The sequence below is a fragment of the Scaptodrosophila lebanonensis genome, unplaced genomic scaffold (assembly GCF_003285725.1).
Source record: "Scaptodrosophila lebanonensis strain 11010-0011.00,11010-0021.00 unplaced genomic scaffold, SlebRS2 tig00000072-arrow-pilon, whole genome shotgun sequence".
In the NCBI taxonomy this organism is placed as follows: domain Eukaryota; kingdom Metazoa; phylum Arthropoda; class Insecta; order Diptera; family Drosophilidae; genus Scaptodrosophila; species Scaptodrosophila lebanonensis.
In genome coordinates this window covers 1,548,631-1,572,578 of record NW_022060558.1, presented here as the reverse complement: position 1 = coordinate 1,572,578, position 23,948 = coordinate 1,548,631, and the positions used below count along the sequence as shown (strand labels likewise).

At 41.3% G+C, this 23,948-nt stretch overlaps 3 protein-coding genes across 4 annotated transcripts; 1 reads left to right on the top strand and 2 right to left on the bottom strand.

The window, feature by feature from the left end:
• Positions 1–1,399: 1,399 nt before the first annotated feature.
• Positions 1,400–11,677, bottom strand: LOC115625139 (probable multidrug resistance-associated protein lethal(2)03659). The gene is made up of 8 exons (XM_030520057.1): positions 11,468–11,677; positions 10,237–10,329; positions 10,051–10,136; positions 7,725–8,251; positions 4,713–6,328; positions 4,042–4,604; positions 2,768–3,963; positions 1,400–1,990 (listed from the first exon to the last, which is right to left on the bottom strand). Exons 2-8 carry the CDS (start codon positions 10,311–10,313, stop codon positions 1,949–1,951), a joined length of 4,107 nt encoding a protein of 1,368 aa, XP_030375917.1. The 5' UTR covers positions 10,314–10,329; positions 11,468–11,677; the 3' UTR covers positions 1,400–1,948.
• A 310-nt stretch (positions 11,678–11,987) lies between these two features.
• On the bottom strand, positions 11,988–12,946 carry LOC115625555 (40S ribosomal protein S13). Its single transcript, XM_030520647.1, has 3 exons — positions 12,842–12,946; positions 12,470–12,597; positions 11,988–12,404 (listed from the first exon to the last, which is right to left on the bottom strand). The coding sequence occupies exons 1-3, from the start codon at positions 12,862–12,864 to the stop codon at positions 12,100–12,102; spliced, it is 456 nt and encodes a 151-aa protein (XP_030376507.1). The 5' UTR covers positions 12,865–12,946; the 3' UTR covers positions 11,988–12,099.
• A 105-nt stretch (positions 12,947–13,051) lies between these two features.
• LOC115625553 (serine/arginine repetitive matrix protein 2) lies at positions 13,052–23,171 on the top strand. Of its 2 annotated transcripts, XM_030520645.1 has the most exons (7): positions 13,059–13,697; positions 14,027–16,312; positions 17,285–21,440; positions 21,909–21,976; positions 22,038–22,166; positions 22,246–22,422; positions 22,487–23,171. In XM_030520645.1, the coding sequence occupies exons 1-6, from the start codon at positions 13,257–13,259 to the stop codon at positions 22,405–22,407; spliced, it is 7,242 nt and encodes a 2,413-aa protein (XP_030376505.1). In that variant the 5' UTR covers positions 13,059–13,256; the 3' UTR covers positions 22,408–22,422; positions 22,487–23,171. The 2 variants fall into 2 exon arrangements, with proteins under 2 accessions (XP_030376506.1, XP_030376505.1); XM_030520646.1 differs by lacking the exons at positions 17,285–21,440; positions 22,246–22,422; positions 22,487–23,171 and having other exon boundaries at positions 13,052–13,697; positions 22,038–22,158.
• Positions 23,172–23,948: the final 777 nt, after the last annotated feature.

The window sequence follows — 23,948 nt, the reverse complement described above, 5'->3', positions numbered from 1 at the left end:
CGGTTTTATAGCAGACCCGGCCAAAATAAGTCGAGCTTTAAAGTCGGGCACGGGCGACGTTCAAATTTAAAACGAAATTTATGTGCGGCGTGTGTTTTGCATGGCTATGTGGGTTTTATAAGTTAAACGCATCTTCAAATGAAAGTGAACGCAATTATTTTTGCAAATATCTGTTATTTTTGCTTCGCTTGTGTATTGAGAATTGTCCGAAACGTGCTTCAATTTTTAAGCACTTTTACCGCAAATCCGACGGTTAAAAACTTCGAGATAAGGCAACGCCGCCGAAGACTCATTTGTTGACAGTTGCCTTAAAATATTTTGCGAGCAGTTATAAACTTGATTAGAGCTTTTTAAAGCTAAACCAAGAAGTAGAGCTTTCCATGCGATCGTTTGTAGTCGTTGCATGAAAACATTGTGGAATCTTGGTTACTGCATTGGCTAAGAAATTAAATGCCCTTTATTAATGGAACGGAAAGCAAAGCTCTCTGCAAAGTGTCTAGAAAAGGAAGTAGGGGAAGTTGGCTTTACTTTGCCTTTCTATAAGTCAATTCAGAACAGAATATAATCCAATTTCTTAATCCGATTTACATGTCAAATGTTGTGATCGTAAAAAAAATTACATTTAGTAAACATTTCTACATTTCTATTGTTAACAATTTTTGGTTTTATTCAATGTTTGTTTTTAATTAAAATATAAAATAAATATATAAATCTATGTTTATACAAATGAAAGTCTGACTGTTTTCCCTATATACACTTCTAGATCGCTTGGAATCAAATTATACACTTCGTTGCAAAAATTGTTGGCATCGTGTAAAGTGCATAGATTACTTTGTGGTGGCAGATTGAGGACTGGTTTTTAAGAAGCTGGCTTTGGATGATCTATCGTAAGCTACGTTAACGAGAAGCTATTAAACAAAAGACGGCCAAATGCGTTTCTCTTCATTAGAGAAAGCCTTCTTAAATTACTTAAAAAGGGTAGTTGTGGGAAAATGTATCCAGAATTGATTCTAAAGCAAAATCAAATTTATATAAAAACAAAAAACATCGATTGTTTTAAGATAACTGTCAAATATTTGTATATCGTTTACGTAACAAAATTAAATTCATATATTCATGATGAACAGCACAATAACATCTACTTGTGGTTCGTAAATCATCGTGTAATTTTCCTTGACGTACGATAGATATGGTAAGTGAATAAATAATATAATTTTAAGAAAAAGGTCTGCCACACCCCCTTCTGCTTATTTTTTACGTTTACTCTTTACACTTACACTTCCTACAGTCTAGTTATGGGCAGATAACATTACCTCGAAGGATAAACCTTTGCTAGTTTAAAATAAATATAATTTAATATTAAGTACTCTCTGTAGAATATATTTATTTTTTAATGATTTCCACATCTTTTGTTACACATAATCGTTATAGGTAACTCATATACATTGTATTCAAAAACTTTTTCTGTATGTGTACGGCATTATATCGTTGTGTAAACTTTGGTAAAGATGTATACATTTAAAGCGGCTTATAACACTTATAGGCACACTTGGCTTAATATTAAATTGGCTCCGCCCAAATATGAAATATATAAACATACATACATACATACAATATGAAATTAATTGCAGAATTCAATTGAAATTTCTCAAAATAAAGATTAGTTACACACTACATAAATATAGGCACACATATATTACACTTTATATCTTACATAATTATAGTAATAAGACAATTCCAACTGCTTGTGATGATCCCGTTTTTTAGATAATTGTACTTTGTTGCTGTAAGGCGTTCGAGTAAATAAATGATTCAGCAAACAATACCGAAACGTGCATGTTAGTCCTAAATTAAGAAACGTTTGTAATAAGTAAGTAGTTGGTTTTTGTTTTTTGGAACGCGTATGCTCAATTAATTCCTGTTGGCATATTTTTGTTACTGGTTGCTCCTAAGAGGCTAATCGGCGAGATTGCTGTGCTGCTTCATAAGCCTAAACAGATAAGAAATAAAATAAATAGAGAATTGATTAAAAAAAAAAAAAAAAACAAGTAGAGAAGCTAAAGTCGGGTATCCAGACTTTGAAATACTCTGTACATATGTGTAGAATAATTATGCGTGTGTGTGTTTGTTTGTGTCTGTGTATGTCTCCTGTGCCTGAGCAAAGCAGTAACAACAACATCTGCGGGCACTACTTGGCCTTATGTACATATATGGCTATAACTTCCTGTTAAATCGGCCTATCATGATGAAACTTGACATTTGGACTTATAATAACTAAATGGAGGTATTTGCCATGTTTGAGTTACGATTTGCGGGGGAGGGGCGAGGGAGAGAAATTCCAAAATATACATTTTCTGCATATTCATATAAGGCATCTTGGACTAAAATTTGGTGTCCCTAGGTCTTATAGTCTCCGAGATATAGGCGATTATACGAATGGAAAATCGGGAAAACCCCCATAGGGGGGAAGTAGGGGGGAAAATCAAAAAAATAAAACAAACTCGTATAGCGTACACACATAAGGCATCTTTGTGCAAAATTTGGTGTCTTTAGCTCTTATAGTCTCTGAGATCTAGGTGATCATACGGACGGACAGACACATACAGACAGGGCTAGATCGACTCGTCTCGTCATGCTGATCAAGAATATATATACTTTGTGGGGTCTGCCACGCCTCCTTCTGCCTGTTACATTTTCAGCTCCCGCAAACCTAATATACTCTTGTACATTTTATGTACAGAGTATACAAATTATTTATCGCACTTACATTCTGTGCTACCTTTAGCAAATTCTCATACGTGGCTCTCCCTGTTTGCCTCACCATTCCGAGAAAGATTTCTGTCTCTGTCGCTGTCAACAGCTCATATGGGGAACCAAATTCCATGACCTGACCGGCATCCATAACCAAAACCTTGTCAGAGTCCATTACCGTGTGCAGGCGATGGGCAATCGTAAGTACGGTGCAGTCTTTGAATTTGTTTCTAATGGTCGTCTGAATTAATCCATCCGTTTGCGGATCCACATTAGCGGTCGCTTCGTCCATAACCAATATCCGATTCTCTCGTAAAATGGCGCGTGCCAGGCAAACCAATTGACGTTGTCCCACACTAAAATTCGTGCCACCTTCTGTGATCTTTGTTTGTAAACCACTTGGCAAATCCGCGACAACTTCTTTAAGTTTAACTTCCTCCAAGGATGACCACAACTTGGCATCGCTGTATTCATCAAACGGATCTAAATTGTAACGCATTGTTCCCGAGAATAGCACCGGTTCCTGAGGTATTATCGATATCTTGCTTCGCAAGTCATGCAATCCCATATGCTGCGTATCCCGCCTGTCAATCAAGATAGAGCCATCGTTGTAGGATAGGCGAAATAGGGCATTGATCAGCGAGGACTTGCCCGCGCCGGTGCGTCCTACAATTCCAACCTTTTCGCAGGGCTGTATCACAAAATTCAAAGACTTGAGTATACGCTCAGATTTGGGATCGGGCACATAACGCAAACTGAGCTCTTCAAACATTATTTTGCCCTGCTCAGGCCATGTCCTGGGTGGTTTCTTATCAGCAGCTGATTCCAAGGCCCCCTCCGGCTCAATGTCATCATACTCGACCACACGCTCCACCGCTGTCATCGTATTCTCGAGCTCCGCTGACTGACGCATGCCCCATTGCACCATACCGGTCATGCCCATCGCTTGTGTAATTGCCAGACCCACATCGCCGCCATTATCCGGAGGGAAAATGAAGAAACTCAGCGTTATAATGGCAATGTAAAACACACAGAAGCAATCCAGCCAATATCCAAAAGCTCGCGAAGTGCTTATAAACATATAAAACGCCGAACTATGCAAGTCCTGATGATTATCGAACTCTGTGATAAGCACGCGCTGTGCGCCAAATGCCCGAATGGTGGATAGACCCGACAGTGATGCAGCCACGTGCGAATAAATCGGTGAGCGGGCTACGAATAATAAAAAATTTATATAAAAAATATCTATAATTTGCTCTCTAGCAACAGCTATCGCTTCAAATGACTCACTGATGGCCTCCAAACGCTTGACATTCCGCGAGGTCTTCAAGTAGAAGGTGCGCAGCTGATAGAAGATGATCGCCAGCACAAACGTGGGTATGAGAAACATGGGGTTCACAATAGCTATGACAATAACAATGCCAGCTAAGGAAAGGAAGATTTGTATGACGTCCATCATAACAGCCGGCAATATTTCATCGACTTGGCCCATGTCTTTCGAAAACCGATTTAAAATGCGTCCGGCGGGATTCGTATTAAAGAAATACATAGCTGCCCGTGTAATCCCACGGAACATGGAATTGTGTAGATTAGTCGACGCCTTCATGGCCACATTGAAGAACAGAAACGAACGCGCCACAGTCACCGCAATCGTTAAAATTGTAATCAGCGTAAAAATATACGTATCAAGCATTTCGGCATCAATAGGAACGCCCAATTCATTAAGCCAGTCAGAGAAGCGGGACTCAAGTACATGGCTTGGTGGTATATTGGTGTTGTTGCCTATTATTCCTGTAATATCATCTAAAATGGTGGCATTTTCTGCAAGCTCAGCCTTTCCTTTTTTAGCAACCCTAAGCGGAAATAAAATGGATGTGAAAATATTATTACTTAGTTATAGATTGATCTTAACTTATCTTAACTTATTATCTTAACCATCGAAGAATGGGGAGAAAACTTACCAATAGGACAAAAAGTAGTCGCCCAGCGATGCTAATATCTGTGACAGCACACAGAAGGCCATCATTACAAAGAATGCGAAGAAACCGCCGCCAGCTTTGAAGTATTTGTTATACAAACTCAATCCGATGCGACCCTCTTCCTGTGTCTCTTGCACCTGCATGGGCGTCTCGTCCAAAACCGAATCGGCCAAGGATAACAGCGATTGCTCACTGTTGCGTCTTTCGCTGGACCCAACCTGACTGCCCGATCTGGAACGTGAACGACCTTCATGTTCATCGCGCTCCGGATCGGCCAGCATTTTGGCAAAGTCCAGGCCTGACTCGCGTAGCGAATCGTATGAGCCCACAGCACTGACTTTACCCTTGTCCATGATTACAATTTGATCCGCGTGCTGTAGAAACTGCAGCTGATGCGTGACCAAAATGACGATGTGCTCCCGCAAATAGCCACGCATGCACTGATCGAAAAGATGACGGCCCACGTGGGTATCCACTGCGCTGAGAGGGTCATCCAGCAGGTAGATGGCCGTTTGGCGATACACAGCGCGTGCCAAACTTATTCTTGCCTTTTGACCGCCCGATAATGAAGCTCCCCGTTCGCCCACAATTGTCTTGTCGCCAAAGGGCAGTAGATCGAAGTCGCGTTCCAGCGCACATTTCTTCACTACCTGTGCATACCGACGTTTATCCATGGGCTGTCCGAAGAGAATGTTTTGGCGCACAGTCCCAGTGAAGAGCCAGGGCTCCTGGGAGGCATATGAGAAAGTGCCATTCACCTTAATCGCACCCGTTTCGGCACGCAACTCTCCCAAAATGGCTTGAATAAGACTGGATTTGCCGGCTCCTACAGGTCCAATAATGGCCACTAAAGTACCGGGCTGCACACGCAAGTTTACATCATCCAAGGTGTAATCCAACGACTTCTCATCCCATTTGGCCTTGAGCGAAGTTATGGAAATGCCCGCCTCGGACAACACAGCATTCTCGTTAATGTTGGGCAACGAAGTTGGGGGCAATAGCTTTTCATTGGCATCCCGATCCTCGCTAAATTGATTTGTGTGTAACGTAGACTGATTGCTGCCCGGATAATTGGGTGTGGGCATGTCTACGGATTTGTCTGCCACATCGGTTTCCTCGTAGAGCATGTATTTCTCCACGCGTTTAATGGACACCAATGCTTCGGCCATTTGGGAGATGCCTTGTGGAAAGAATACCGTCATCGTTGTCCGCAGAATATTATAGTAAGCAGTTATCACAAAGGCCACTTCCGGCGACAGGATCGTGCCCAGCAGCACGTAGCCCACCAAACTGAGAAAGATGGAGACGCGCGTCAGGAAAATGATGAACGACAGCAATATGCCGCGAATATACGAGACATGTCGTATGGCATTAATTTCCTTTTTCCGTGCATAGGCCACCATTTTCTCAAAGGGCAACTCCCAGGCATACATCTTTATCACCTGAATGCCTGAAATTATTTCGTTCATCATGCGTACACGCTCATCTGTACGAAGTGCTGTGCGCAGCCGCAACACCGACGTCTTCTTGCCCAGCCAGGCCTGCAGAGGTATGAAGAGCAGCATGAAAGCAACGCCAAAGACAGCAGCTACGCCAATCTGAAACAAAGGGAATTCTTTAGCATATCATTCCTGTCTTAACTTACTTAACTTATTCTTACTTAAAAATTAAGATAAGCTCAAAAATAATTAAATGATCAAAAAGTGAATAGAAAGGGCATTCTTTCGCGTAGGCTTTAGTTCTACTTCGTACTTTTTTCATTAGTTGTTAAATAGAATTAATTTTCCACCTTTATCTAGTTTTTGTATAGTTTTTTAGGTCTTTAATGTCTCTGACCACATGTGGCTGTGAATCGGGGCGTAGCTGGCCAATTGGCAAATAAAATTCCCCCAACATGTCGGAGGCATTAATAGACGTCATTGTACAGCTTAGTGTTAGGCTTTCTTATCTTGTAAATTTAGTATAAATTGTTATATTAAGTTTTATAATATAATCGACAGTATTATTGTTGAATTGTGAATAATAAAATAAAATAAAATTATTCTTACCATAGAATAACATTTGATATTAATCTACTTGTATATTGTATTGCTGCTTTCTATATTACTAGTCTATTCTTTTTTGTTATCCCTTTATTTTCTTCTACACCTCGTCTACTGAAATTCTTTGTCTAATTTTAGGGAATCTAGTCTTAGCATTTAACTATTTTCTATCGTAAGATTTGAAAATTGAAAACGCAAAATAATTCACTACTTATCCCATTTCGAATATGGGGTCCGGCCGGATATGCGCACGTGTGTGGCCTTCCATTAATCGCCAATTGAAAACTTTTTTCTTTTGAAAATTATTCAAACGGCAGCAAAAAAAAACAACTTCGCAATATCCGGTATAAATCATTGAATTGACAAAAACAAATTACATAAACTTTAACACGTGCAAAAACTATTGTGGCCATCGCCTAATCGTCGAACTTCACGGTCAGGTAACGATGGCTTTCCCCCACCCAATTATTGCAAAACTGAAATCACGTGATATGCCTGAGCCCACAACAAGCCCTTCTAGTTTTACTCCCCGATTAGTGCAGAAAGTAAATCGGATATGAAATAGCTTTGATTAATGATTCCAAGAGTGGATCAATTCATTCATACGACTGAAACAAATTTGTTAAAACTATTTCATATATGTGCGGAAATTGTTATTCGAAGTTGGGTAACATTTTTAAAATTGTTTGCCTGATCGTCGACAGTTGAGCTATTTTACAACAAACTATTGACTTTTTATTGAATTTTTAACTCAGGTGTAACCATTGCAAATGTGTATTACGGAACCATGTTATCTATCCATTTACATAAACATGCATGGGAAGACTAGTATCGAGCAAGAAAACCCTTCACTAATTTAATGTTTCTTTAAAAATAGAAGTAAAACGAACAGAAAAACAAAAAGTGTGCAAAGACATTATATACATATAGGTGATCTTGTGTGTTTACTCACCTGCTGATACATCAGAAAAGTTATGAAGAGCGTCTCTAGTGGTCCAACCCACAGATAGTGTACAAAGATTGTTGCCAAATCCAAGCGCCCCACATCGTTCGACATCAGGTTCACAACATGACCAGCCGTTGTGCCACCCAATGCCGTTTTGCTCAACCGCAATGCCTTCCGATAGATCATGCTGCACATGGAAACTCTCATTTTCATGCCAACGTGCATTGTCCCCAGCATATAGGGATGCATGATGAAGACATTCAGGGCGCTGCACAGCACAACCCCAGCGGCATAGTAGTAGGCGGCCTCTCTTGTTTCCGAGTCGTGGGTAAAGTATGCTATCAGTTTGAGTAAACACAACGGCTGCAACGTTCGCAGTCCCAATTCCAACAGAAAGAGAACCAGACCAAACAGTCCAAAGTAACATCCGAAGACTCGCAAAGTAGCTCTCAATAGACTGGGTTGTTTCTTGGAGGTCTGCTTTCGTTGCAGTTCACGTTCCCAAGCGGCACAAAGCTCATTACCGAGTGTTTCTGTAAAATGAAGTAAAAATAATAAAAACTGCCATAGCAAGATTACCCCACCAAATTTATTATTAAATTTTCAAATAATAATTTACTGTCTCCATAGAATTCGATAAACGCAAAATACTAATAAATATATATAGAGAAACTAATTAGTATAAAGGAATGAATAAACAGTTTGTAGGTTAATGGCATTGTCTAAAAATAAAGCAGGAATTAAATGAACCGATAATATTTTGATTAATTTTTAGTCATTTTTGCTAACAATTGAAAACAAAGAAATATTTAATGTTAAATTAATAAATCGAATTAAATATAATAATATTCAATTGTCTAAATAACTGCCTTTTCAATACTCACAATAGTGAAAAAAAAGTTTTTTACTGGTTAACTGGTATTTTTGAATCATTTTTTTCAATTCAAAAAAATTAAAAACAGGATCCCACGAGCTATGTATATACCCTTGATCAGTATAATAAAGATATACATATTACACCTTCATCTGAATGCAGAAGAGAAATTATTTGTCTCTTAATTTAAAATCAGTCCGTAAAATAGTAATATCCCCAACTCAGTATTAAGTTAAGACCTTTATTTTTGAGAGGCAATGGAACTGATAAAGAAAATAAATCTGCTGAAATGCACTTTAATATTTCAGTCCAGTTTTTCATTTATTATTATGTATGTATATACATAGTATATATAATCCATATATATGATTATATATGTACATATATTCATATATATACATTCGTATGTATTAATAAGCTATGCATATAGCGTGTTCCTATCAATCTTTAACTGCACAAACTTTATCTCTGAAAGACTGGAGCTCTCGAAATTGTGGAAAACAATATGAAAAAGTTCATTGAACGATTTTACATTTCACGCAAATGCACATGCACCCATACTACATAATGGTATATATGTATATACATCTATTTCATTATAAATAAAACATATGTATATATACATATATGTGTATATATTATGTATATGAATGTATTAAAACGCATATTTATAATTTGTTTTGGTCAACAGTTTACAGCGTCATTGGATTTACACTTTTAACAAAGTCAGACAAATGTGATAACATTTTAATAAGATAACGCTTTATATGTTATGAATATATCGTGCAGACATTCCCTTATCTCTCCAACGATTTTCTGATGAATAAAGTCGCTTTAGCAAAACAAAAATTGCAAAGCTCAGCAAATATGTAAAGCAAAAACAAAAAACTATGCACACAATCTTGGAAATGTGGGTCTCCGAAAATTGAATTCAATTGATTGTTGGGCACAATTCAATCACATAAATTGTACTCAATTCCCATGTAAAGAACTGTTGTGCAAGCGCTCTAGTTTTCTATAAAATGCAACTAACTAAATACATGACTCGCAATGAATTGCACCTTTGATGCCACTCGTCTCTTACCTGTAAATGAGCATGCTTAGGGTTCAAAGAGTATGTAACAAATAGTCGAGAGAATATAGTATTTTACAGTTATTGGCCATGTTCATTGACAACGAGCATATGTTTTCTATATAAGAATCTGAAAGTTGACTTTTTTCTTACCAAATATGGTAAGTTCAGACACATTTTCTAAAATTCGCTTGGCTATACATATATGTATGTATGTATGTATGCACGTATGTAGGTGCTGTAGGTGCAATTGAATACGTGTCTATCGTATCACAATTAAACAAAAATTATATCCTATTGGATCTGTGTATGTACTAATATTTGGCAGTAGCATTTGCGTCAACTTTTTCAATATTTGTTGTATCTCATTTACATAAAAGTCTTACCTGACTTGTGCTCCTTCAAAGCCTTATATAGATCCTTTGTGTCGAGTGTTTTCTTGCGTCCCTTAAAGAACGTGGGCATCGTATACCTGGAATGTGAGCGATCAGCATTTATTAAGACATCCATATTTTAAAGTTGAGACGCGAAGTATTCGGCACACACACAATCATATACATATGAACACTCACCAGAAACATGCCTGCGATATCCAATTCGCACGCTCTCGCGGGTTCTCCGGCAGATCGGCTGTTTTGACCGATTGCATTGTTGCTGTACGTTAGCTAAATAAATAAATAATTGCATTGTTTACAAAGAATTGTGTATTGCACGGCGATAATAACATGTCGTCGGCAGTATTTTAAAATACTAAATTATTAAACATTAGCGGGCTAGTCTAACGTGTAACACACAAACAAACCTCACACAGGCACACTCGCAGGCATATTAAGAGTGTAATTGTGGTTGCCATGGTAATCGAAAAATGTTTGTAAATAAAAATAACACTTTTAACGGTTGAGCAAATACATACCAAAACAAATACAACATGAATGCCACTTAATTGGCCTGAATAAACACAAATAGAGATTTATTGCATTGTTTGTATGAGTTTTAGAGTTTATAAATGTTTATTGCAAAGTAGTTAGATTTATTAACTTACGCTCGAAAAACGTTTCTGTTGGTGCTATTCTCAGGCAATTGCTAAGATCGTAAACATAAATATATTCATGAATGTATTTTTTTTACATATAATAAATACTATGATTCAGTCATGCTGACACCTGTAACCCATAATTATCGCCGCCAAATCACAGACACGCATTTATACAAAGCTACACTGCCAAGCAAAATATAGAATATACATTCATATGTCTACAGTAATTATGTTTGTACACATTATTCAAACATGACTCTTATCGGTTTTTAAATTGAATTTGCAAGGCTTGTTACAAAAAGCATTAAGGGAGGAGAGCAAAAAGGGCAGTAATTGTATGACTCTAACACGTGGGTGCCCCCCAATTGAGAAACTAAGCTACAAATAAACATTCATATGAACGTATGTATGTATGTACATACATATAATCTACTATAAACAGACGTATGTACAAATATATCCACTCTCTCACACCCAAGTGTACATTAACATATTTATTTGCTCAACGCGCCTATTTGTGCCAAAAGTATAAAAAACACGCGGCTTCGGCTTTTGCATCGATTCCCATTGTATATCTACACTCTACACTATTCTCAATTACATACATATGTATTGACATACACGTCCGCCAACATTACAGCTAGCCAGGCTTTTGTAACGGTTCTAAATTACTGTTCATACAAAATGGCAAGAACAATAACGATTGAACAAATTAAATATGTACATATGTGCGTGTATTTTCACGATATATTTTTGTTTTAAATTACCTAATCACCCTCCTGTTTTTCTTTGCAATGACCAAAATGAATGTCCGCACATTTATTATATATCAATCAATACAACGAAAGTTCGCTTGGTGATGAAATTCAACACTTTTTATTGATGACCAATAATATTAATTTGATCATTAATAAAAGCAAGAACCTACACCCACACACACGCAAACAGACAGGCAGAAGACACCGTGTTGGCGAAACTTGCAAATATCCGCACAATACGAATAATCGAACCGCGCGCTCCGTAGGGCAGCTACCTACTAAAAATCAGCTGGGCGGCGTATTCAAAGGAAGGAAAAATGCCGGTAAGGCTGCCACATGACTATAAGTTTAGTGTTGCCCCACCAACAGAAAAACACAAATAAATTTCATTGGAGACTCGTCGATATTTCCACCTTAACCATTTTACTCAAAACAAGCCAAAGTCGCTGAAGCTTTAAAATTGGGATATTCATATAGGATACTTAGTTCACCCATTGCTAAAAACGATTCATTTGCTACAATGCAAATATATATTCAAATTGTGTTTCTATTTGGACATTTTCAGATTTATTACAGTTGGTTCTTGTATAAAAAATGCTGGGAGATAGAAAACAAAACACCACTGGTGTGGTTCCACTAACTTAGGCAACCAAAGCAGAAGCAGTGCTGGATTCATATTTCCAGTTTGGTGGCAGAACGCTCTTCGTCTTGTAGTAACGGGCCAGGCGGTGAATTCTGGACTCGACCAGAATTAGACGGAACTTGCCGTCCTTATCCTTACGATTGCGCTCCAAGTGCTTGCGGATGGCAACGGCCTTCTTAATCATGTGGTACAGGTCCTCGGGGATGTCGGGTTTCAGACCCACTGACTTCATGATGCGCAGGATCTTGTTGCCGTTAACGAAACGGACCTGGGCAACGCCATGTGAATCACGCAGGATGATGCCTAGAGTGGGTGGGAATTGCAGTTAATAACGTATTCTGATGTGAGCACTACTGTAAGAGACTTGCCAATTTTAGAAGGTGTCAGACCCTTTTTGCCGAGCTTCTTGATCTGCTCCTTGACATCTTCAGAGTTCAGTTTTAGCCATGATGGCACAGTGCGTCTGTAAGGGAGGGCTGATTGGGAAATACCCTTGCTGGAAGAGAAATTTGACTCAATTAGTATTATTGACAACCCAAGATTATATGGATGACGACTAAGTCTCCATGCTAAATTATGAACTACAACATGTGCGCGACTGTCCGACATATTTTTAATATGTTATTCACAGATCACATTTGAAATTCGTTAATTCAAATATAATCAGCGTCTTTGGCAAGCAGTCTCAATTAATTATTTCATTGCAATGGTCGCGTAAGCATACAAAAAATCATTTTTACCCAGGAGCGTGCATACGACCCATCTCGATTGTTTTTTATTTCACACCGAAAAGGAAGTGGAGACTTGTCAAACTCGCAGAGGTGCATTGATGGCTACGTGCGCTACCAGACTGCGCGATGATGATTTAGATCAGCGTTCACACTTTTGCCATAACAAAGAAGAAGACCGCCGTTTGTCACCACTAGCAGAAAAAAATGGCTGAAAATCGAGTGTATCTGTATGTGTAAAGGCAGAGAAAATAAATTGTATTTTCGCTGAAGAAAAGCAGCGTTAGGCGCAGAACGCGTTTGCAAAACTGGGTGAAATAATTAAACTACGTAGCAAATACAACACATATGTGAATACAAGAATTGCACAGTGTACATATCTCATACGATACATACTACATACGTATATAATTGCATCAGCAGCAGCATGCCCGACGACAACGACAATTCCGGTGACTGCAGCAGCAGCAACGACGAAGATATAAATCGCCCGTCTTGCAACAATGGCGCCGGCAGAGGATCCAGCAGAAAAACAGATCAAATCGATCGTAAAAAGCGTCGCATTGTCATGCGCATCGAATTTGATGATTCTGACGATGACGGCGAAGAATCGGACGACGCCAGTAGTTCGGTCGCCAGCAACGGCAACGTTGCTGACCTTGATACACGACCGTCGTGTTCAACGGGCGCCCCCGCCCGTCAACGCCGCAGCACTCGAGTGGTATCCAAAAAAAAGCAACCTGCCGCTGACTCCGATTCTGATAGCTTGGAAAGGATATCAGCACGTCAACTGAGAAGTCGGCGCGGTGCTAATCGTTTGCAATTCGATGATGAGTGGGAAGATAGCATCTCGTCCAGCGGCAGTGAGGTAATGATTGGATTCCAAGATATTCTTAGCGGTGTGTCTATTACATATATACATTGTTCATATGTATGTATGTATATGTGTGTACCTATATCTGATTTGCGTGTAAAATGTTGAGGGCAGAACACTAAACCGGTTTCGCTCTTCATACACATGTGTGTGCAACGCACATAACAGCAACAACAACATCATAATTGTCTGTTTCAAACTAGAATTATTCTAATATTCATTCATAAGACATGATAGATTTATGCATATATTTTATGCCTGTTATTAAGATATGCTTTTTTTGTATTTTAACACCTCGTTCTATCCTGCCCTTGCATTTTCAGATCGCTCAATGCACCAATACACGAAGACGCGGGAAAAAACAAAAGAAATTCATCATCTCGGACGATGAAGTTCCGGCTAACGAGACAAACGGCGCGGTTGTCGACGGCGGTTTCAGTTCCGATAGCAGTAGCAACGAGCTGCTGGAGAAATGTCCGATTTGTCTGTTAACTTTTCGCCAGCAAGAAATTGGCACGCCGGCGACGTGCGAGCATAATTTCTGTGCGGCCTGCATCGAGGCATGGTCGAAGAATGTGCAAACCTGTCCCATAGACCGGCTCGCGTTCGATAAAATTATCGTGCGCGATACGTTCGGACTTCGCAATATAGTACGCGAGATTCTCGTAGATCCGAGCAAAGCGAAAAAAGAGCTCGAGCTCGATGATGACAATGAGGAGGGTGGCGCTACATTTGAGGTAACCAACTGCGAAATCTGCAACAGTCCGGACCGTGAGGATGTCATGCTCCTGTGTGATAGCTGCAATCAGGGCTATCATATGGATTGCTTGGATCCACCGCTGCTTGAAATACCCGAAGGTTCTTGGTACTGTGACAATTGCTTTGCATCCCATGACGAGGATATGGATGAGCAATTGGAGCTAGCAGAGGATTTGCAAATGTTGTATGAGGACATAAGGGGCATGGGTTTGCCAGAGACACGTCTGCGAGTACGCGAAGTTCAGCAACCACGAATTTTGCGGACTCGTCAAAACGAACGCATCCGGGCGGCTGTTTTGAGGCACACACGGAGCTCGGCAGCGGCACAACTGGAGACCACCACTACAACGCAGATGCAGACAACACGACGAGGTCGAGGAAGCACAACAACTACCACGACCACGACACGCACCACAACAACGCAGCGAAGCGCCAGCGGACGCACTGCACCTTCAGGCACCACACAGAGACGGCGCCGTAGACGTAAGCGCACACGTTATCGTACCTATGTAGTGGAATATGATTTGAATAATTTTGATGAGAAATTTGCATTGAAGACCACCAGAAAAGTGATAAAAAGGCGGCGACGACGTAAGGCGAACCGCAAGTTAAGTCGAGCGAACACAGAAAAAGGCGAACTTGTGCGTCTCAGCGCCAGCAAACGGCTCGCAGAGCAAATGGGCGTCAAAACAGATGCGAACCATAGCTCTCGCTTGGGTGGTGCTGCGGCAAGTTTTACACTTTTTGGGCATGCGAATGATTTAGAATATTTCTCAGATAGCGATAACGCTGGCGAGGATGTGGCAATTCCCACACATGTAGACACGGGACATGGCACAGCTGTGCAGACAGCGGTTCGTATTGCCAGTTTCGGCAGCACACGTAACCGTAAAGCTTTGCTAATGGGAAAGGCTCGCACTGCTGCCACTGTTTCCACACCTGGTGATATACTCTCTAGCATAATGGATATGCAGGAACTTTGGCATGCTACGACAAGAAATCTAACCGAGGTTCGTATCAATGCCGATGGCAGCCTGAATTTGCCACAGCGTACAACTAACTCGACATCGAATTCGAGTACCACAACAGAGGCTGCCAAGCCCATTGAGCATGTAACGCAAGTGCCGCTTTATCAGCGTGGTGGTGCTGGGCCCAATTTTGGACGAGGCGGTGGCGCTGGAGGAGGTAGCGGCAACTATAATAATCGTTATGGTGGACAAAATAACTATCGTGGTGGCGGTGGCAGTGGCAGCGGAACTGGTAACCAATATCAACGTCACTCCACTGGCGGAATGTCAAACAGTGGAAATGACAGCAATACAGGCGGTGGCAACTTCAACAATCAAAGTGGCAACAACAGCAGCAACAATAATAACAGCAATTCGCAGGGCATGCCCGGATTTACGCCCTTTAATTTGCGCTTCAATCAACGAAACCAGCAGCAACAACAACGCAATCAAAATTTGTCACAGCGTCAATCTCTGCCTTTTACGCCAACTACCCCATCAAATACAAATTTTTCGCATATGATACCAACGCAGCCGCAGCCCCAACCACAGCCGCAACTATTCAGCGGCCTGCCAGCGCCCATTAACCATCAGACGCCGATACGAATGTCCATGCCACCTGTCTTAACTGTGCCACCACCACCTGCACCACCGCCAAATTTGCCTTGGAATAGTTCCCTCTTTAAAATCAATATGGACTATGCCGCCACCAATAACAGCAGCAATGACAATGCCAACGACGATGACGAGAACTGTCCTAATTATTCCATATACTCACAAGAGTCCCTCGCTGTGGCTAAAGCCACGGAGCTATCAATGCAGAAAGCTAACGAATCCACAAAGGTATGAATGGTTTATAATTATCTATTATAATTTTAAAAAAGATTTTTGATTGAGAAATGGCAAAGTGGGCAATAGATTTTCTTTCTGACTCTCATCTACAATGTTTTCGACTCTGCCTGAAATTGAATTCCCAGAACAATATTGACTAGTCCAAATTCCGCAATATTTTTATGTTTCGTACATTACCATCAGACACTTTTTCATCGACTTTTGATATATACATGTTGATTATTCACACTCTTGGTATCTGGTAAAATGCTGAGAAAACTCGATTAAAACTTTATTGGCCACGAGCACATTTTTTACGAAAAATATTGTGATTGCAACTCATAGGTAGATATTCGTCTTCTACACATATCTAATCAACCATCTCAATTAATTGATTCAAACATTAAATGTATTCGATTTATCCGGAGCGTAATATTGACATTTAATAGGTGGATCTGCTGCTATATTTTTAAAATCAGACTGCGGCCACATCTTGCATCTGGTTAGATAATATTTGGAATGGGGAGATTGGGAATGAGACTGTGTTGTTGTCATTTAGTATTGAAGCGCAAGTACTGAAGTTTTCGAAATAATACGTGTACTTCTATAGTAAGAGGAGCTAAAGTTTGTTGAGGCTCAGTTGAAATACCTATCTTTGCAAAATGTTAATCAAACTTATTTAAACAATATTAATTGGCTGATATGTTTTTAAATCAAGTAGGTTCTATCTTCTTTGGGTATTAAAGGCATTACTTCTTTATATAAAAGTCATTTAACTGGTCCCCAGCGAGTTTTTTAAAATCACCCGCCCCAAATAGCAGTAGCAATTTCTGCGAAAAGGCAGAAAAAAGACAAATAAATATATGTATATAGTTGAAGACTCTATATGTATATAGTACACAGCAAAATCAAGCGAAACTTTGGCATACTAACCGTGATATATTATTCTCTTTTTCAATTTCGCCATATATTTTCATTACTCAGGATGACGATGATATGAATGAAGATTTAGTACAATTAGACGATGAAGAAGATATTCCATTGCCGCCAGAAATGGAGAAAAAAATTGGCAACAGCAATAACTCTACTAATGACAATGATGCTGGTAACGACCTGTATGAACCAGAAAATCCCACAGAGGAAACTGATGAGATATATGACAAGGCCGGTGAACTGGCCAGCGATTCTAAAAAAAGTGAAAAATCATGTGTTGGAGAACAGTACGATCCAGAGGACGAACCGAGTGACTCAAATTCGAATGCAGCGAATTCAAACTTAGAGCCCATTTCATCGGATGTGCCCACAGGCAAAGAGCCCGAAAACGATGATGACGATGAAGATGAGGCAAAGACACGCAGCACGCCCAGCCCGACATTGAGGGACACTCGCGTCGCAGATGGAGGCAAGGGAGTCTTGGAATTGTATGATGATAGTGATTGGGAGGAATTGGATATAGATAAGCCAAAAGAGTTCGAAAAATCTGCAGGCGGTGAAGAAAAGGATGACAAAGAGGAAGTTAATGCGGACTTGGGTGATCAGAGCGAGCAGAGTGCGCAGAGTCCTGTCGTGAAAAAGAAAACAAAAGGAGATCATGCAGACGATAGAGAAAAAACCCCAGGCAGCGCACCCGACCAAGATCGCTCTTATACTCCATGTCTGGATGAAAAAACTATGGATGAGGAGGCTGCCAGCGGCAAGACTCACGAAAAAGGGGACGAGGGCACAAGCGCAGTAAAAAGTAAATCACGGAAAAAGAGTCGGGACGCAGAGGTAGTTAATGCCATGGACACAGAGCTAATATCCGACGATGACGATTTAAATAACGATAGCAACGACGAAGCAAAGCGTCGCAGCCGCAGTCGTCGTCGGAGTGTTGCCGCAGAAGGCAAATCTAAACGTGGTAAGAAACGCAGTAAGGAGACTTTTAAGAAGATCGGGAAGCGTCAAAAGGATCGAAATTATCGGGCAGAAAAACAACAATCGCGCAGTGGCTCACGGCGACCCCGAACCCCACGCTCTGATTCTCGTAGCTGCAGTCGCCATACACTGAGTCGTAGTCGTAGTCGCAGCCGGAGCCGCACCCATAGCCATAGTCGCTCGAAATCCCCTCGGGAACTACGGCGTCGTGTAAGTCGCTCCAAGTCGAGATCCAGATCAAAGTCGAGATCGAAATCCCGATCGAGGTCCAGATCATATTCCCGCTCCCGATCCCACTCGCATTCGCACAGTCCTCGTGGACGCGGTCACCGACAGAGCTATCAAAATAATTACTATAACTACAATGGTCGGGGAAATTTTTACAATTCGCGGGGAGGACGTGGCTTTGGACGTTTTAATTATCGCAATGCGCAGTTCCATAATCCGCAGTTCCACAATCAGCATCAGCACTACCAGCGTCCATATGGACACCAAAATTTTGCGCAACCGCAAATGCAGCGTCCAAAGCGACGGGAGCTGCCGCGATACGATGTGCGAAACGTGGTTGGCGCAGGGCGTCAGCATTATCAGCAGCACTACAAGGATCGCTATGGACGCGATGCCGCACGGTCCGGACGCAGTCGTTCGCTTAGCTACGAGCGGCGTCCGCGATCTCGCAGTTTCTCACGTAGTGTGTCCCGTTCGCGCTCTGCGTCGCCACACAAACGCTTTCGCAGTTTCACCATATCGCCCTCGCCGCCGGGTGTCAGCAGTCACCATCAACGTGGTAGCTCCCGCTCACGATCCCGTTCCCGCTCCCGTTCCCGCACACCACTGCCACTGGTGCCAGGGCGTCGGTTTAATCGGTCACCCTCCCAGCCGATGGTACGTCGCAGCCGAAGTCGTAGTGTTCACTCCCTGCACTCCCGATCCCATACGCCGCCGCGCATTAATGGTGGCCGCAAACTCGCAGCGGCGGTTGGGAATCGATCGCCGATCTATTCACCTACGCGCTATACTCCGCGTCTGAGTCGCAGTCGGTCGAAGAGCCCGAATCCTGTGACAAAGAAAAAGAAAAAGAAGGGCGAAAAGAAGAAGAAGAAGGGTAGGAAGCGTCCCGCAAGCAGCAGTCCGGGACATCCACGTCGCATTTCACGTCAGCGGGATCCCTTCGACGACGCTGATGATTTCCTAGCGCCGCAATTAAACAAAAAGCGTCGCCACTCCCCGTCTAAAAACACTGGGGGGTTGCTTGCCTCCCACTGGTCACCCTCTCCCTCGCCCGGACGATCACCGAACCGTCGAAACTTCCTACATGAAAGTGGTGGTCCCGGCGGCGTTGACAAGAACCCTGCATCCTGGACTCCACCTTTGGGTTCCCCGCATGGAGTGCAACATTACGACACCGCCGCTGATCACAGACGCAGCTTATCACCAATGATTGGAGGCAAAAAGATGAAGCGCAAACGCGACAAGAGTAAGAAAAAGAAAAAGCCATTGGAGAAGCAACAGCGCAAAGAAAAGAAACGCAAGGGTCACACAATACAGACGCTACCGCCTGAAACATTGCCCTCCAAGGAGGTATTCGCTTCTGGCAATAATATTCTTGTCAGTGTTAGTTTCAACAAGGAGTCGAATAGTAATGCAGCAGCCCCTGCACCGGCGCCCCAGCAACAAACGACAGTGGTCACTGTGCCCCTTCTTCGCGACGATTTACTTATGAACAGACGAAACTCTATTGATCGTTTGAGTCTGACGAACGCCAGTGCCGGCACGCACAAGCGTTCCAAAAAGGACAAGTTACGCAAGCGGAAAAAGCTGGAGGCGAAGCCTGTGGCCATTATAGATTTGGAACGATCGCCCTTCCAGGTGCATCAAGAACCAGCCGATGTGATTGTCCTCACCGACAGCGAGGATACCAATGAGAACCAAATGTCCTTGTCAATGCGACGTGAAAGACGCAGTCGTGGCAGTGTCTCTTCCATCGCGGATGTCCATGATGGACGTGTGGCCGAGCGCGAGCATGGCCAGCGCGACAAGACGCCGCAGGTCGACAGTCTGGAGACCATCATGGAAACTTCCTATGAGAATCTGCCACAGACGACAACCGGTCCAAAGACGCCACCAGAACCACCAATGGTCAAGTTCAATTTACCCGCCAAGAAACTGCACAAAGTGCGCAATAACCCCCTGCACGATGAGGCCGACGACATCAATTCCGCCGATGAGCTGGAGGCCGCGCATGCGGTCCACTCGGCAATGCGATCCGTGGAAGATGAGCAGCCTGCGCAGCATGAGCCAACGCAGAAGATTGGCCCGAATACGCCGCCTGAATCAGGTCCCTGCTCGCCCGATGCCTACGATCCCTTCGAGCCAACCAAGTCCCCATCACTGTCGCCCCGCTCCCCAACACCAACAAAGAGCATGGAAGACGGAGTAGCGCCGAGCACAGATGACAAGGTTGGAGCCGGCATGGAAGTCGATCAATTACCTGGTGATGAGCTGACCAATGCCAGCAACAGCACGCCAATCGTTACGTCAGGCGCCAACAGTGGGGTCACGCAGACGAACCCAAACAACTCTGCCATTAATCCCGTCGACTTAGTGATGGCATTAATGAATAAGCCCAGCAATAGCAGTGTATCGAATCAGCAGCAGGACTTGGGCAGCAAATCGTGTGACAACTCATCGCAATATTTGAACAACAATGCTGTAAATAGCTCCAATGCCCCTGGAGGATCAGAGGATAAAAGCGACGATGGCGGCAATGCAATAACAGTGCTCTCCAATGTGCTGCTATCTACGGGGAGTGGCTCGCAGCATATACCGGTCATATCTAGTCCCACGCCACCATCGACTTTGGTCAAGAAGTTGTCAAAGGCTGGCGGCGGCAGCGTCGCCAGCAGCAGCAGCGGAATGGGTAACCTGCCTCCTTCTAGTGGGGCAATGCGAAATGGCAGTAGTGGTGCTGTGGTGTCCAGCGGCATGGAGGACGCTTTCAACTTGGAACTCGATAGTCCCTACTCACCCGGCTCGGCAGACTATGAAGATCTCTTCGAGCCGCCGCCGGAGAGCCTCGGAAGACGTGCCAAGGCTGGCAGTGGCAAAACCGAAATGTTCGACAATCTCTTTGGCAGCAGTTCGCCTGTGGGGCAAATCCGCGTTAACCCGCGCTACAAGCGTCAGCGAACAAACAAAAACGAACGCCGAGCAAGAGGCAAAGGTGGGTTTAATCTGATGATGATTGTGTGATTATATAAATATCTATAAATAAGATGTGTTAACTGCTCCGATCAATTCTATATACACACCTAAGTAGATTTCTGTGTTAAATCGACACAAAAATGCCAAACTCACAAATATTTATTCAAATTTTTTTTTTATTTTCATTGATTTTAACGAATTTAAGACGTTTTTTAACTATGTGCTCGTTCCATAATTCTGTGGAGCATTTCAAATACATTTTCAATTGATTATTTATTGCTGGCTAAAATGAATCATGCTCACAAATATTTTTAGTTACTTGTAATAATTTTGAAATCTCAATCAAAACATTCGGATAATATATTCCGAATTATTAACAATAAGTTGATAATCTTATTGCCGAATTGCCATTTTTCAAGCAAACCAAGTAGATTAACATTTTTGTTAGTAGAAATGTTTATAACAAAATGTAATTTCATTTCCACAGTTGGCAAATCCGGAGAGGCATATGACGATCTGCCCAATTCGGCAGTTGATTTACAGGTGAAGGACAAGGTAAGTGGCTGGAAAGTACTTATTGAAGTTGGAGTTATATGGAATTTTGAAATACTTCCAGTTCTTGCGCAAGCTAAATCGTCAGGAGCGCGTTGTTGAAGAAGTGAAATTAGTGCTGAAACCACATTTTAATAAGAAAGTGATCACCAAGGAGGATTATAAGGACATTATGCGGCGTGCTGTGCCAAAAGTGAGTTCGAATATACGAGTAATGCATTCTTCGTCCTAATCTGATTCCATAATACCTACCTCTTCATCCACATGTGCAGATTTGTCACAGTCGCTCTGGTGAAATCAATCCACACAAAATCAAAAACTTGATCGACGCTTACGTTAGGAAGTTCCGCGCTAAGCACAAGAAATTAAGTTTACTCAACACGGGGCAAGTGAGCAGTGCTGTCAAATGTGCCGCCTATTTGAAGAAGCTCTAAGCAAGCGTTGATGTGGTAATATAAATCCAATCTGTTGTTCACTATTCAAATTAATATCGGATAATCTTTGTGCTTGCAGCGTTCATTTCATCGCATCAGCGTGCAGCGGCACGTATTGCATTCCTACTCTAGCAACCAACAGTCACCGATCGCCCAAGAAGCGCAAAACCATAAATTGTCATTACGATTAATTTTAAAATTTAGTTAATAAGCTCACATTTTAAGTCACATTACGAATGATTTGTAGTGCTTCTGCAAATGCAAAAGAAAATGTAATGGATAATATGTAGTAATCAGCAGCAAAAGTATCTTTGCCGTCTATTTCTCATTTACCCAAAGCACCATATACAGTTAATTTATATCAGTTTCAGTTAATAAGTTTGTTTATGTGTATGCTATTATTAATTTTTATCAAATGGAAAATTGAATCCACGTGTAAGTAGTTGAAACAGTAACAGTAAAAAAAAAAAACAACAACAAATACTGTATTTTACCTCTGAGGATATTTAACGAAAATTAAATATTTAAATCATTATTGTATTTCATTTGCAATTTGTCGAGCCTGTGCCATAAAGTAAAATGGCCGGCTTCGCCGACACTGCAAAATGTTAATAAAGAATTGTAATTATTCATCATAAATATCTATGTATTATTATGTATTCAGTTTATACAAATATAAATATATACCACTCAATTGTGCATAGTTGGTCAATCATTACATGGGACTTTTTTGAATAAAGAGTACATACTACTTTTAAACCAAACTGAACGAGAGATATTTATTTAAGAGAGAGATTAATTATTGAGGCAGGATACGTATCATGTAAGGAGCAATTAATTGGCCCAAAAATAAAGCTACGGTCAGACAGGCAAATCATTTGACAAGTTCATTAAATTTTTCGATTATTTTTGTGAAACAGTATTATGAATGACAAATAAGGTTTTTAAATGAAGTTAATCTATTTGATTATACTATAATGGCCTATTGGAATTGAGTCAGAAATTTGAGTGGAAATTAATTTTTTGCCAATTTATATTCTTTGTGAATAGAATTTTTGTTCAGTACTGTATGGAAATATTTCACCGAAAACTAAGAAAATTAATGTTATACTTTTGTGGCCTATCTTTCAACAGATGTTATCTGTTGTTCAGCCGTCCCATTAACTGCTTGAGGGCTGATAGCACCTACACGTCCTTCTAGAACGTTCATGGCTAATATATTACTAAACTTATCTTAAGATCACAAATGAATGTCGTAACGTTGGTCAGACTATCTATTCAGATTTATTTTAAAGTATAAATACATCTCGGAGATTCGTATTTAATGAAATGAAACTCTTACCTGAGGTTTATACATATCTGGATGTAGAAAACTTATAAAAATCAACCAGATAATGAGTAAGGCAGCTTCTAGTGGCAGTTAGAATGACCTTTTTTAGGCGTTCGTTTTTAGATTTACAAACCTTTATGCCAGGCTGTTAATCATTCAAGCTAAATATGGCAATATTCGGGTACTAACATCATTCTGACATCTGGGTGAG